This window comes from Suricata suricatta, chromosome 1, assembly GCF_006229205.1.
Source record: "Suricata suricatta isolate VVHF042 chromosome 1, meerkat_22Aug2017_6uvM2_HiC, whole genome shotgun sequence".
Classification (NCBI taxonomy): domain Eukaryota; kingdom Metazoa; phylum Chordata; class Mammalia; order Carnivora; family Herpestidae; genus Suricata; species Suricata suricatta.
In genome coordinates, this window is record NC_043700.1 from 56,594,788 (window position 1) to 56,610,780 (window position 15,993).

The 15,993-nt window shown below is 39.8% G+C and overlaps 1 protein-coding gene across 1 annotated transcript in view; it reads right to left on the reverse strand.

Annotated features, from left to right (window-relative positions):
- The window catches only part of LOC115300969 (palladin-like), a 201,220-nt gene that overhangs the window by 2,790 nt on the left and 182,437 nt on the right, over positions 1-15,993 (reverse strand). Inside the window, exons 7-8 of the mRNA XM_029950587.1 lie at positions 11,742-11,883; positions 11,212-11,235 (exon numbers count right to left, since the gene is read on the reverse strand). Coding sequence (XP_029806447.1) covers positions 11,212-11,235; positions 11,742-11,883 — 166 coding nt within the window. The remainder of the gene's footprint in view (positions 1-11,211; positions 11,236-11,741; positions 11,884-15,993) is intronic.

Consider the following 15,993-nt stretch of genomic DNA (forward strand, 5'->3'; position numbering starts at 1 on the left):
TCTCACTCTCAAAAATAAAAATAAATTTTTAAAGATGAAGAAAAAACGAAAAGAAAAAAATAAATAACTATGAAACTGGCAGGGCCCTGAATTACTCTGGTTTTATTTATATCTTACATTGGCCTTTGATACACAAAGATCTACATATAATTATTTAAATTCAACTGTATGCTTTAGTTCCTCAAGAAGATTGGACTATTGCAAGGGGTAGGAAGGAAGGCTATTTATAAGGTTGGGTGCAAGTTACTAATTTTTTTTGAATCTTGAATCATGATATGGTTTCCTAAATCTGCTAGACAAGAATCACCTGGGAGCTTATTAAACATGTTGGTTACCTAACCCTCTTCTCTCTCCTAAAGATTCTGATGCAGTATACTTGGGGTGTGGCCAAGGATTTAAAATACAAAAAAACACTTTGCAGGTTATTTTTATCTTCAGCAAAGTATGGAATATTTAGCCCTCGAAAATGGATTTCACACTTTATTTTTATTGCAACCCACAGGGGTGAAGAATACATTGTATACCTAACCCACTCATGTGCATAGATACAAACACATGTATAACATAAATGTTAAGCAAAACAATATTTAAGATTATATGAAGCGTACCTGACTATTTTCTTTAAAACAATGGTGGTTGTCCTCTACTTTCATGGGTCATGATCAGCAGGTTAAAAACACTGCTCTATAGGACTTAGCACAGCTCCTGACTCAATAAACACCAATAAATCCTGACCAGAGGTATTTGGCACATTAAAAAAAAAAAAGGGGGGGGAGGTGGCTTCAGGTAAAGTTTTGAGAGACACGGATATATTTGTTTATTTATTTATTTATTTTTTTAACATTTACTTACTGAGAGACAGAGCAAGAGCTGGAGAGGGGCACAGAGAGGGGGAGACACAGAATCTGAAGCAGGCTCCAGGCTCCGAGCTGTTAGCACAGAGCCCAACATGGGGCTCAAACTCACAAAGTGCGAGATCATGACCTGAGCTGAAGTTGGACGCTTAACCAACTGAGCCACCCAGGCACCCCAAGAGATACGGATACATTTGAAGTACACAATATTTGATTAAAAAGTTCACTGAATTGAAGAAAAACAATAGAACAAGAGAAAGCCTGAGGTAATCCTGTGGGGGTTTTGTTTTCTTTTTTTTTTTACCATATTGTAAATAATTGTTGGCCTTCTAAATGAAAAGGAAGATAGAAAGTATGGAAATAATTCAGGTTGGAGCTTCATATAAGATTAATCACTTGAAAGTGAGATATATCTAGAAAGGTACAAGGGATAAGAGATTTTTTAACTGAATACATAGGGTTACAGAATGAGTTACAAGTGTACTTAACCAAACAAACAAAAAAAAGTGTACTTAACCAAAGAAGGGTAAAACTTAGGATATTAGTACTATGAGAGATTTTGGAGATAGACTAGCCCAAATCTCTCATTTCTTCAAGTGAGTTCTGAAGTGATTCTCTTGAGGTCATGGTTAATTAACATTAAAGTCAAAATGCTGAAGCGAGTCATCCTGCCTCCTATGAACAAGCTCCCCTCCCCCCCACCCCTCCACAGAGGACAAAGCCTCTCTAGTTGTTCTGCATTTTTTCCTAGCTCAGGATACAAGGAACTCCGTGTAAAATGAAGTAAGAGTAAAGATAGGAAACAAAGAGTTTCCTCAATCTGAAAATTGGAATTACTCACTACCCAAGTTAATTCAATAGGAAATTCATCTTCACAAGATGTGCTGTATGTCCTCAAAGATAAATTGGAATAGGATATAAGACCAAAGTGCTTGTAATGTGGACATACTGGTATTAGAAGAAATGAACAGCCTAATCTTTTGAGATACGGAGGAGGAACCCTCACTTACTGGCCATCCTCTAAGAGACAGGCTTAAGGCACAGGTAGGTGGGGGCGCCTGGGTGGCTCAGTCGGTTAAGCGGCCGGCTTCAGCTCAGGTCATGATCTCGCAGTTCCTGGGTTCAAGCCCCGCATCGGGCTCTGTGCTGACAGCTCAGAGCCTGGAGCCTGCCTCAGATTCTGTGTCTCCCTCTCTCTCTCTGACCCTCCCTGCTCGCACTGTCTCTGTCTCTCAAAAATAAATAAAAGACATTAAGAAAAAAAAAGGCACAGGCAGGTCACCTCTGTCCCCTGTAGCAGATGCTGCTGGAAGCCATGAAGACTTCCCAGCTTTCAGCCGCATGAGGTGCAGGGAGCCACTGCTTCAGTCCCTGCACCATCTCCCCAGTGTTCGGTGCTCTCTGCAAAGGTCTTTTCTCAACCTTGGATTATTCATACCTAGAAGGACGGAGTTTCTGGAGACTCTTGGAGAAATACCCATCACCAGTTCATGCCTGAAAATGCCTTAACTGTAAACATCTGTGCCTTGAAACCTACATTCAGAAACAGGACACAATCTTACCTAGCAGGGGTGATGTGAAGTGTGAAGGGATAATCTTGACAATTTTAAAGTTCCTTCTCGTGTTATCTACGATTTTGAGAGTTTTAGTTATGCCATTTTAAAAACCCTACATATAGTCACTCCTCCTAAACCATAGGGCCCTTTTGAGCATGAAATTTTATCATCACCCTCCCTTCCACGACTTTAAGCACAGATTACAAATCCTCAGTGTGGTCACAGAGCCCTCAATGATCAGGCTGCTGCTACTTGCTGCGTTCCCTTCGTGCTTCTGCCCTTCCTTCTTCCTGAGATCCAGCACTCCGGCTCTCCTCACAACGCCACATCCCTTTCCGTCTCTAAGCCCTCAGCCTGATGTTCCCACCTAAATGCGACCTTTCAGAGGAGTCTTTCTTGATTGGGCTTGGTCAGATCCACCATCTATATTGTAACTTTAAGATGGCAAACCATCCTGGAAGACGGTTCTCACTCCTGCAAATAATTTATTGTGTAATTAGCTTGTTCATTTCTGGCACCTTGACTATAGCCTCTGTGAACGCAGAAAGCATTTGTTTTGCTCACAGGCATGTTGTCAGCATCTCTCTGTGAATATTTTTGAATAAATGTATGAATGAAATCTAGTTTGCATGAAAAAATAAACATTTGCTTTACACAAAAGACTATCTCACATTTGACTGAACAAAACTCATTTTATGCAAGTTTTTAGGAATACTTCCATTGCATAAAAGTATAGTCATGTATAGAGCTGATGACCAATTAAACATCTAGAAGGCTACAAACTCACCACCACCACCATCACCGAAAGAAAATCACGGAGATGTTCCTCTCGCGATCTTCACACATTGCTATGCCTTAGTAACTTTTACCAGATAAAATTTTAGCCAAATACCCTCAAAGCATTTGGGGCTTGTTCAGCTTTTCTGCTCTTGAAAAATCTCATCCCAAAGAGACACTAGCTCACATCTTGTTGAGAGAAAGAAGAAAAATGGCTTGTATGGTTCTGACATTACCAAAATGTAGAAAGCCATGAGGAAATGAGATGAGCTAGGTGAGAAATGGAAACCAAGAGATGATTGTTTATCTCAAATAAAGGTGGTTAGAGGCTTACTTATCTGTATTAAAGAACTGTCCATTTTAAAAAATGGAAAAATTTTAAATTACCAGTAACTCACGATCCATTTTTAATCCATTTTTCCTAGATGAAAGGTTTTGATTGGATGGAATGTAATAAATTACTAAATTGGAAACTATTTTTTACTGGTAATAAATTGTTTTTTCATAGTTACCTAAAAATCACTTAATTATGTAAATATATCTCAAGTCAACCATGAGTTTTCATTAAAATTTTTGGACGTACTTAACACTTGGCTAAATACAAATAATTTTGTTTGCCAAAACATAAAATGATGAGGCAGATAGTATAACATTACTTAGGTCCTTTGGGTGATAAGAGGACATTTTCATAACTGCCTTCCTTTATAACATTTCCCCCCCTCTTTGGGGTCCACCCTACCTAAAAAGAAATCCAGCTTTTACCTTCCAAACCAAGTGGTATATCTAACTCAACTGATAAAGAGTCTGGGCTAAAATCAACAAGATGAGAGTCAGTGCTGGTAAATGTAATGTTTGCACAAATTCTCATAAAGGATTTTTTTTTTTTTACAATTGCAAACTGTATCATATGTAGAGGATATTTTAAATGCACAGTTTAAGGAATAACAATAAAATGAACCCCCATGCATCCATCAAGTTTAAGAAAATATTACTAATACTTTCAAAATGTCCCCTATGCCCTCCCCAATTGAATCCTCTTTCTCCTTTTGAGATACCAGTCCTTTGATTATGTTTATCATATATGTATCCTTCAAAAAATATGTTTGGTTTTAAAAAATTGAGTCCTAAGCACATGTCTTCAGAAAAGGCAAACTTGTCACTGTCAGAAAAAGTTCACGGAAACTATGTTGGGGTATAAACTGGCTTCAACCTCCCCATGATGTTTACAAAAGCCCTCACAGGAGTAATCAGCAGACAAGGTCATGAGTGAGTCCTGGGAACCTTAAGGCTTACCTCCCTGTGGAAGTCTGGTGAGGCTAAGTGTGGCCAGGAACTGGATGGCAAGCTCCAATAGCTGGGGAAGTAGGTGTCCCTGTGCTTTCTGTTTTTAAGTTCAACGTAGCCGACTTCCAAAACTCAGCACCAGAACAAGTGAGAACAGTGGCAGAAGGGGGGGTGGTGGTGAAATGAATGTTGTTAGCAGAACCAGGAGGCTGTGTAGGGAGGGGAGAGCACAACAGGAGTGCCACCCTGCCATTCTGTCATCAGGGTAAGGAAAGAAGCAGTGGCTGTGAGCTCTTAGTGATGGAAACCTCCATGTGCCTGCCTCTTGTTTCATGCTACTCCAATCTGGATTTGTCCTCCATTCCTGACGCACAGGGTCACCCTCCTGCAGGGCTCCCTTTGGCTCTTTCGTGCACTTGATCTGCTTCCCGTCCACCACACCTTCCTCTTTCTAGAGGAGTTCTCTTGCTGGGTAGAGCATATCCTATATGAAAAGTTGTGGAGGAAAATCTTTGAGACCTTGCAAGTCTGGAAACTCTTGACTATATCTTCATAAAGAATTGAAGGTATGGCAGGGTATAGGAGTCTAAATTGGAGGTAATTTTACTTCAGAATTTTGAAAGCTTTGCTTCATTGCCTCTTCGTGTCTAGCATGACTACCGAGAAGTCCTAAGCCATTTTGATCTTGTTAGTTTTATGTGCCTTCACGTTTTTTCCCTGGAGACTTGCAGAATCATCTCCTTGTCCTGGATATTCTGAATTTCATGATGCACACTGCTTTGAAGTTATCTTCATCCACTGTTCATGCAGTGAGTCCTTTCAATCTGGGAACTGATATCCTTCAGTTTAGGGAATTAAAAAAAATATTTCATTGATAATCTCTTCCTCTTCTTTGTTCTCTCCTGAAATTCCAGTATGCAAGTGTAGTCTACTTAAGCGGCTTCTCTATAGTGTATCTACTTTTCTTACCTTTGCTCTTATATTCCTTTGCTGTCTTTCTGCCCTACTTTGTGGGACATTTCCTCACCTTTTATTTCAGCTACCAGCTTTCAATTCTAAGAACGTTTTTCTGAATGTTCTCCCCGTCTTCTTAAAGCATTTTTATTTTTACTTCTTGGATACACTGATTTTCTTATGCAAGAAGAGGATTGGGTTTTGGGTTTTTTTTTAATATTCTCTCTGCAAGTTTGTTTTATCCATGTTGCTTTCCAGGGGAGATGCTTCTTTTCTTCTTCTAGATCATCCATGATGGATGTTTCTTCAGGGGTCTTTTCTCTCTCTCTCTCTCTGTCGATGTGGCTCTGAGTTGATTAGATGCTCAGAGGCAGACAGAAAAGCTTATCAACTCCAGCCTTCCCACTATGGTGATCTTGATGACCGCTTTGTTGGAAAAACTCCCATATCACATGTATGGATTTTTTCCCTCTTGGGATGTTCAGGTTTCCCAGAAAGGAACCCTTTAGGATCTGCCTGGAAAGTTAAAGCTCACAGGCCAGCATTCTTAGAAGGTCAGTGCAGAAGATGACTGGGAGTAGGATCATAGAGAATTTAGAATTTTAAGAGTTATTCAATTTTCTTTTTGATGCACTCTCAAATGTGTCTCTCTCCCCAAAGATTAAACCAAACTTTCTTGGTCCATGGGACCCTAAGTAATAGTTTTATGATGCTCCTAAGCTAAAATATATAACTAAAAGCTTCATTTGTTAAGTACTCTGAAAGAGCACAGTAAGTACTTAGGTCTTAATAAGTTAGTTACTATTTGAAAAATACATAAATTGAATGAAAAATATTATTTTATTCTTAAATAACTACAATTACTAACTAATGAATGCATGCATCTGTTGGGTACTACAGAACTCTTGAGATCAGATGGAACACAGCCGGCTTCATTTCATGTTCCACATTGATTTTCACATGAAACTTACTCTTTTAGCACACATACACATCAAAAATTCAGTTTCACAAAGATACGATGTCATAGAAAAGAATGTGGAGTGACCTCATGTTGAAACTCTGAACTATTTTAAGCTAGCAGTTATTAAGTCCATCAGATGCAGAGTATTACTGTGCTTGCATCAAAAATTTCAAAATTACGACACCTCTGTTGATCTGTGTGGTGCCCCAGGGCACCTCGCCACACAGTTTGAGAACCACAGCTTCCACACAATCCACTTTTGTTTAAACTTTGGTTAACCTTTAAGCTTTTAACTCTGTACAATCTCCTGGGATCTCAAACATCCTTCCCATTGCTCTCCTACAACTCAGCACCTTAGTACATCTAACAAGTATAATTAACTTCACTTTCTGAATCACAGAATCAAAACATGGATTCTATTATAGAAGATCTAAGATGATGGGTAGCATTTGGTTAGCAGAGATTTATACTGAAAGTACAAGGCATCATATTTTTATATGTGTAACTTTCCAGCCAGCAAGACACAGAATTTTTAATTTTGCATACCAGTAGACAATGCTATAGAAGTAACTCAATACAGTTTGTGGCTACTTCCAGACAGCTGAGTAACGGCCTGAGTATTAACAGCTGTCAGATGAGTGTTCTCTGCCCTCTTCACCACCCTCCACCCCAGACTAGTCTTTGAAGGATTCAATCAGTATAAAGTCAGAATGTCAAAGAAAGAGGCCAGAGCAGGTAATATGACAAACGGATGTTGGTCTTAAGTAAGCTGACTAGCTATTAATTCACAAAACAGTCTGAAAAGATTTGTGATGCAAGCTGACTTCTGTCTAGACAGAGAAGGGAGTGTAAAACACATTAGACAGATACAACACAGTAGTGACAAGAAAAACCTGTTTCAGTCTCTCAAGTGCATTAGGAGAGAATCTGCTGGTTCCTTTTTTATCTGAATATCTAATCCCTAATAGGGCTATATCTAGGTACTAGTGAATTTCATTTTTACAGCTCTAACACACATGATTTGGAAAAGGAAGAAGAGTAAAGATAAAAAAAAAAAAGAATGAAGTAGGGAAAAGCAGAAAGGAAGACAGAGAGGAAGAGAGAGATTGAGCACCAGCTTGTGAAGAAGAGAGTAAGAGTGAATGTGTCAGAGGACTGGAGAGAGTAGGAAGAGAGGGTAATAAAATCCAAATGCTCAAATCTCTTCCTGAATTTCAAAGACTATTTATGTTTTAGCATTTGGAAAACATCACTGCCCTAGTCCTATAAAATTTATCTCTTTCCTCAGATGTACTGTAGTCATGTCTGTTTTTCTCCTTTCCACTTAACAGTGGCTAAAAAGCGGCAATCAGGAAAGCCAGTTCCTGCATCCATTTTACATGGTTGAAAAGTTCAGTGCCCACTGGATAGTCGATCAGGTCATTTAAGGCAAGTAAGCTGTTCAAAATATATTTTGTTTTTACCCCCAACAATGTCAATGATCAATTCCAAGCTCAACTTAAGGAAGATAATTGGCTACTCGTAAAAGAATCATAATCATACTTAGTTTTGTCAGGCATGCCAAAATATTGTTTAAATACAAATTATGTTTCACATTTGCTTGTTCTGAAGTTCTTACTCATAACAGCTCACATAAGCAGTCGTTTGGAATTCAAGTGTTTAAAGGGTTTTTTTGTTTAAATAATATGATCATGAATTTTATTTAACACTACATGCCTATTGTAGATTTCCTGATGGAGAGCATTTTAATGGTCTGTCATAAAAGAGAAATGAGCAATTCCTGTTATGTAATAAATATAATTGTGGAGGAGTTATCAAAGATCAGGAAAAACTAGCTGTGTTTTTTTTTTTTAAATGTTTATTTGTTTTGAGAGAGAGAAGCGGGGTAGGGCAGAGAAAGCAGGGGAAGGAGAGAGAGAGAGAGAGAGAGAGAGAGAGAGAGAGAGAGAGAGAGACAGACAGACAGACACCCAAGCAGGCTCCTCACTGTCAGCACAGAGCCCAATGCAGGGCTTGAACTCATGTGACCCTTGAGATCATGACTTGAGCCAAAATCAAGAGTCTGATGCTTAACCAACTGAGCCAACAATGCCACATGTGTTTTGTTTTTAATGCTCCTGACTATATATAAGTTTTTTTTTTAATTTTTGTTCAATGTTTATTTACTTTGGAGAGAGACACCCACACAGAGTACAAGTAGGGGAGGGGCAGACAGAGGGGGAGTCACAGAATCCAAAGCAGACTCCAGGCTCTGAGCTGTCAGCACAGAGCCTGATGCAGGGCTAGAATCCGCATATTGTGAGATCATGACCTGAGCAGAAGTCGGACACTTGACTAAGTCACCTTTTTCTTATATTGACAGGTTTCACTGACATATTTCTATACCAAGAAATACTTGTTTTCAGCAAATTCTATTATTGTGCTTGGAATGGAAGAATCTGTTTTCTTTTCTTTTTTTTTTTTTTTGAGAGAGAGACACAGACAGACCATCTTAAGCAGGCTCAATGCCCAGCACAGAGCTGGGGCTCAGCTCAATCCCACAACTCTGGGATCATGACCTGAGCCAAAATCAAGAGTCAAACACTAAATAACTGAGCCACCCAGGTACCCCTGTTTTCTTACTTTCTGATCTAACTAAAGGGCAAAAAATAAGAAAATTCAGTGAACACGAGGAGGAGAAACTTATATTGCTAGGATATGCAGTTTAAAAGGAAGGCTCCCCCATGATCTTGCTCGTTTCATCATGTTTTTGCCATGTTAAAAAGGCACTGAAGTATGTCTAGCAGCCATTTTATCCATGAAGCTGAGAACTAATTTTTATTAAATAATCATGATCAAAACTATACTCTAGAAGCACAAGAGCAAATAATACTTAAAACAGAGTTTGTGGTTTGAGGGGTAAGAGGGAAGAGGATGGAAGAGGGGGTGGTGGGAGACATTTCTATCCTCCCTCTTCACCCAAATGGATTCATTCTTAGCCAGGATATTGAGGGTTTTCAATTTTCAAATACGTATGTACTCAGAAACTAAAATATGCAACTTCTAACCAGAGGTATGAGTTTTCAGATGATGGGTAGTTTAGGATTTTCCAACACAGATCATGGGAGATATTTCATAAGTCATCAGATACCACGATGAAAAAGAATTGCATGAATTTGCACAAAATCCAAAATGCAACATCAAAAGCAGTAATTTGTTACAGTAAAATGCTTCTAGAATTTGTGGCCCAAAACTTCAATTTGTACATTAACTATCCAAAGATATAAACTGTCCGTGAGTTTTTCACATCAACTTTTTTGTAGATAAAGAGGTACCTGGCTCCTACTTTTGTATCTGTCAATAAGTCTATTTCAAATAGTAAACACAAGATGTGCCGTAACATCTTAGCTCATGCAGTAGATGGAGTCTCAGAAGTTCCATGTATCGGGGAACCAGCAAGAAGCAATTTTTTAAAATTTATTTTTTAATTTTTTCAATATTTATTTTTGAGAGAGAGAGAGAGAAACAGAGACAGAGACACAGAACGTGAGAAGGGGAGGGAAACACAGAATCCGAAGCAGGCTCCAGGCTCTGAGCTGTCAGCACAGAGCCAGACTAGGGGCTCAAACTCATGGACTGCAAAATCATAACCTGAGCCGAAGTCGGACTCTTAACCCACTGGGCCACCCAGATGCCCCAAGATGCAATTTTATATAAAGACATATCATAGACAGAATATGAAGTTTTCTATTTCTATGTTTTGTAAAGTGACTACAGTATTTGGTGTGGTGACTGACACATTAAGTGGGGCAACATCTCTGGTCGTAATCATGAGAAGAAGGCACTAGATCAATTCCAATTGTTTCCTAAGGATGCTGCTCAGTACCCTTTAATCTTTGGATCCTAAAAGGATCACACCCTACTTTTAGTGGCCCAATGTTTAAATGTGAGAGATCCGGGACTAACCACAGTAACCTGAACGGCAGTAGTCCACAGAGAACCTTCAAGTTGCCAGACAAGGGACAGAACAAAGCCATGGCTCTTAAGGGACATAATGGCAGAATCTCCTCAAAGCTGGAGGAAGGCAGAAAATCAGTTTCTCAACCTTTTGTCAGGGAGTAAGTGAAACTGGTAATTTCGCCGAGGGGAGAAACACAAAAGTACTGTTGAGGTGGGTGGCCTATGAAATATACAGAGAAAAATTGTTTCTTTTTCAAACGTTATTTTAGTTCATGAGGAGTTATAAATATCCAAGAAGTCTGAAGCAGGATCTGGTGCTTCGGGATAACATAGCACTCTGATGAGGTCAAATGACTGGCAATTAAGAGAGACCCTAAGGGCACGATGACTTTCTTCCTGCTTGGGGAATAGTACAAGTTTACGGCTGAGACCACATACATGAGAAATACCGATGGTCAGTTTTGCTCACGTCTCTGGGCTGCTGTCACGTGAGACACATCTCTAGGCTGCAGGCTCGAGCTGTTCGTGGGCTTTGGTCAGCAGAAGTATGTAGCAGATGGTTCTTTTCTACTGGAATTTTAGGATGATTTTTTCATTAACTCTCTTTGCTTTCTGAATATAAAAGACTAGATTTAAAAAAAAAAGCCTTAAATCACTGACTTGCCCTTCTTGTCTGAACGGAACTTAATGTTTTACTAATAAAGAAGCTGATGTAAAATGCAATGTACAGACCCCATAATAAAGGAGATACTGTCTTTAAGGGGGTTTCGTGTTTCCAGGGAACTGCAAAAACATTGTTCTGCTTATGGCTTTAAAACGGAGACAAAGAACTATTGAAACCCAAAAAAGATCCTTGACCAAAAAACAAAAAGAAAAAGCTTCTTACCAGGTTCAGCTGTAGATCTAGGTTCTGTTTGCCACATGAGGAAAAAATAAATACAAAACAGAGTATTAGAATGGGATTCCATTAATAATGCACCGACCTATCTTTTTCTATTACCCTATCTAGGATGCATCTACAGAATATAGGGAACACCATAGTACAAGAGATAAAGTGATAGATCAATTTGTATTTCTAGAAATACAGAAATCTAAATTCCAGTAACAGCTTATATGAGGAAGTTTTTAAAAATGCAATCCATAAAGGAGGAGGCTTGTACCCCTCCTCGAATTATTTGCCCAACTTTGAGTTCAGAGGTAACAGTTTTTTCTGAAGAATGTACATACAACTTTCAACAGACTTTCAAAGGGTTACACAAGCGACCATCACCGCTTTAATTTACTGGACCCCATGCATTTGCCTGTTATCTGGTCCTCCTACTCTTCGAAAATAGAAACCAATTCATCCAAATGACTAAACCCTTCTTGGTTTTTCGGAAGCTTGAGAGACGTGGGAGGATGGGCACCTCTCCTTACTTTTCTGTAGAATTCTGAAGTCTGGGGAGTCTTGGATTTCACTCCCTTGTCGGAACCACTTGACCTGCAAAGGGGGCGCTCCTCGGACCCGGCACTCCAGGACCACCACCTGCCCCTCCGAGGCAGCTGTGTTCTGCAGTTCCTACAATTCAAGGAAAACACCTTAGACTGCTGCACTCTTCCACAGTTTCACAACAGAAAATAAAGCTTCCAAAGCTTCCCAGAAAAAAAAATGCAAAACTTGCATCATAAGATAATTACCACTAACTCAGATAAAAAGAAGCACCTTTAAATCCAACTACCGTGTCAGCTTTTCATAATCTCCATATAATGAGATTACTGCTGGGCCTCTAGAAATTTCAGGTCTCTCTGCAAATTTATTGCCACTTTCATGTTTATGGAATTTTATGGCAATGCCTGTTACCCCTCTCTATCTACAATGAAGAGTCAGCTGGTGGAATGCAAACTTCCCAAAATCATTATGTTCTATATGAACATAGATTCCTGGGAAAACCAGACAGGAAGGGGAAAAAAAGGCATATGTTTGTTTTCACATGCTCCAACCTTCCCATGTACCGCCCCCACCGCCACCTTTACCAACGGGTTTCCTATGTCAGGTTTATTAACACAAGGGGTTTGGGGATTTTCTCATTTTGAAGTTCCGAGTAAAACAATAACCCCCGCAGCCCTTCTCCCTTCATGACTTTCATTTCCTCTTCCTTCGCAATCACCCTTGTTGCTCCGGACCCTACTCCGATTCCAGACCAGTACATTTTTACAGTCCAACCGATTAGAAGTTAATTTGGCTTCATAGATGCAAAGAGATAATAGCTTTTAAACTTATTAAATATGAAAAGATGCCTAGTCCCCTTCCATCAGTCTTCTCTCTACCTTCGTTCTCCAGGAACACCTAGCAATGGCTTCAACTTAACTTCTCACTTTTTAACTTAAGCTTCTTGACTTTTTAAACTTCTGACTTCAGAGCATGAGAGCTTACACACGTCATGTAGAAGAACTCTTAAAATAATTCCAACATGACAAAGTAATTCACCTGCATATCAACCAAAAGCAAACAAACTCAAATTAAGAAGTGGTCTTTTCTGTTTTATTTACTGTTTAAGATTATCTGAAGGGATGACAAATGGCCTGTTGGGAAAGACAAATGTCGAAGCAGATGGCCTTTGGTGAGCATGTTAGAACTCTAAGGAAATTCTCAAAGTTGATGATGTTGGCAGAGGAACTATGGAAGTCTAGTGTTAAGTCGAGAAGGCATTTGATAATTTCGGTAGTTAACAACAATGTCTTTTAAGTAAAAAGGTTAAAATTATTAGCCACTTCTGATTACATTGTTGTTTTTGTTTAATGTACGAAATCTCTGGTTTTAAATGGACTTTTTCACTTTGTGATCGGGTCCAGAGAAGAGCCAATTTAATGGGTCATAGCAGGCAAAGTGTCACCCACAGGTTCCAGGTTGTGTGGGTCCATTACAACACACGTCCAGGCTTGTGGGGAAGCTGCTCGTGGTAGATTTCAAACGGTACACAAATATTGTTCGTGTTTAGCTTTCAGGCACCAGAGGAGACTCTGATTTATTCCTAGGACTGCGTGTTTTGTTCAAACCTCAGAAAGTTAGAGATACAGAAAGTGGGTAGGATGCCAAGGACCTGAAGAGTCAAAACGCCAGTTATTCCAGGATTACAATTCGACTCCACCAGGGGCAAACTTTTTTTTTTAAAGTTTATTTTTCATTCTGAGAGAGAAAGGGAAAGAGAGAGAATCCCAAGCAGGCTTCACACTGTCAGCACAGAGCCTGATGAGGAGCTCAAATTCCCCAACTACGGGATCATGACTTGAGCCAAAGCCAAGAGTCTGACGCTTAACCAACAGAGCCACCCAGGCGCCCTGGAGCAAATATTTTTATCTCGAGAAAAGCCACAGCCAAGCAGAATGAGGCATTAGGAGAACCTGCAGGAACACAATGAGGAGCACTGAAGGAGGCGAAGCGCCAGTATTCAGAGGTTGTGCCTGGCAATCTGCGTCATCCACTCGGTAAACTCGGGGACTCCTGAGTGCGCTTCAGGTCCACATACGGGTATCGCGTGTCATATACCAAGCCCACCTGATACTGCGATTCCTTGAAGGAGTCCAACTATTAGGCAAGATGCCACATGAGGCTAGCTGCTCTCCTGGTCTCACCTATGCCCACAGGCACAAGGGCCATTCTGCCTCTAACCAGCTGTAAAACCTGGCAATCTTTACCAGTAGGCAGGAGGAAGTAGACAGAGGCACCTCTTAACTGGCAAAACCCGCCTGGCATTCACTGTCACCATCATGCCCACAAAGATGCTAACGGTGACAAAGGGAAGCCTAGTTTGAGCTACAAAGGAGATAAGCAGATTTATTTTCTAGACTTACCCCTCTAAAACCAAAACTCAGCCCCAAAAAGGACCCAGCAAAGCAGGGAGAGAACATGTCCAAATGGACAAGGGGGACAGCAAAGGCAAGAAAGGAAGAAAGCAACCCTGTGGAGAACGGAGATGGTCTACAGGCCAGGCACAGAAGGCAGAAGGCGCTGGAGATGCCGGGAGGGTGCTCTATGCTTCCAGTCCCTCCCCAGTTTGTGATCTTTTTTTTAAACCAACCTTTATAAAAATATAGAATTTTTGTTTTGTTTCTTTTTATTAAACTGTGTGTTTAGCGCACACTATGTTTCATGGCTTTCTTCTGAAGAAAGGGAATATACCACAAGTATGTCAATTTCTCAGGAGCTAGAATGCAATGGAGGGACAAGGATTTGAATCCAGCTTTCAAGGATTTCTCTGGGTGCCTAGGAGGAATTCCCTACCATCCCCATATGCCGGGCTACTGTTGTGAAGCCCTGTGGGGAGTGAAAGCAAAATCTCACATCCTCTTTACTTAAACAAGAGGTGCATTGGAACCCTTAAAATCAACTGTGTCTTGGGTAGCAATACATCAGGTAACATAGACTTGCTGGTGATGATCTGGTGAAGCTGCTTTCAATAAGCTCTAAAGCCACAAAACACCTGACTTATCCAGACCTTGGTAACATTTGCTGTTCTAATGTTACCAAGCACTGAAGGGCAACTTCATGGACAACTAGAGTGGCACTGTTTTTCGTAGGGATTTACACAATTTTTTTTCTTGTAATCTATCCAGGAAGGGGCTTTAAAAGTTGTCAAATATTATTATCTGTTGCCAGGTCTTACAGTAAATATTCTGTTTCTGGAAAGATCTTTAATAAAGCTGGATACAGGCTGGCTTAGAAGAAAAAAAAAATCATTCCCTCCAAGAAGAGAAGCAAGATGCTCTTCTCCACTATCTTGCATGTTTTACGGATTTGCATATTCCATTTGTCTTTAGTTTACTGGGAGTAGATTTTTGTAAAAAGTATGAAATTGGAGTCTGATTTAATATTTTTTTATCACTGCTGAAGAATTCTTTATCCAGTGATCTGCAGATTTCTGTAAATACTGGAGTGTCTTTATGGGCTCTGTTCTGATTACCTGTCGATTTGTCTAGTCTTATGTCAGCACCATACTGTCCTACCTACTATACTGTTACAAAGTCTTGATATCTCCAAGGACAAATCCTATGCCTTCCTTACCATTATATGATTTTCCTTCTTTAGGAGTACCCTGGTTATTTTTGGGTTTTTCTTAGAATCAAATTGTCAAGCTCTAATTCAAACAAACCTGTTTGAATTTCAGCTAGATTTGCATAAATTTATAGATTAATGTGGGAGTCATGACTTTTTGACCAACCTTCCAGTACACAGACATGGTATCCCTCTTCACTTATTTAGGCCTTTTTATAGGTCTTTCAATAGTTTGTAATTTTCTCAAAAGAGAGAGAAGATATGCTACAGGGAGCCATTTCTGAGTTGACCAGTTGACTAATGAAATGGAGGCCATTCAACTTGGCAAGACAAAACACAAACTTAGAACAAATCGAGGGGCACCTGTGTGGCTCAGTCAGTTAAGTGTTGAACTTTGGCCTTGGTCATGATCTCCCATTCCCAAGTTCAAGTCCTGTGTTAGGCTCTGTACTGATAGCTCAGAGCCTGAAGCCTGTTTCAGATTCTGTGTCTCCTCTCTCTGCCCCTCCCCTGCTCATGCTTGCATGCGCTCTTTCTCTCTCTCAAAAATAAAGAAAACTTAAAAAATAAGAACAAATTTAATATTAGCCTTTTTTTTTTTTCCTATAAAGCTTTCTGGTTCTCACAAGCAATGTC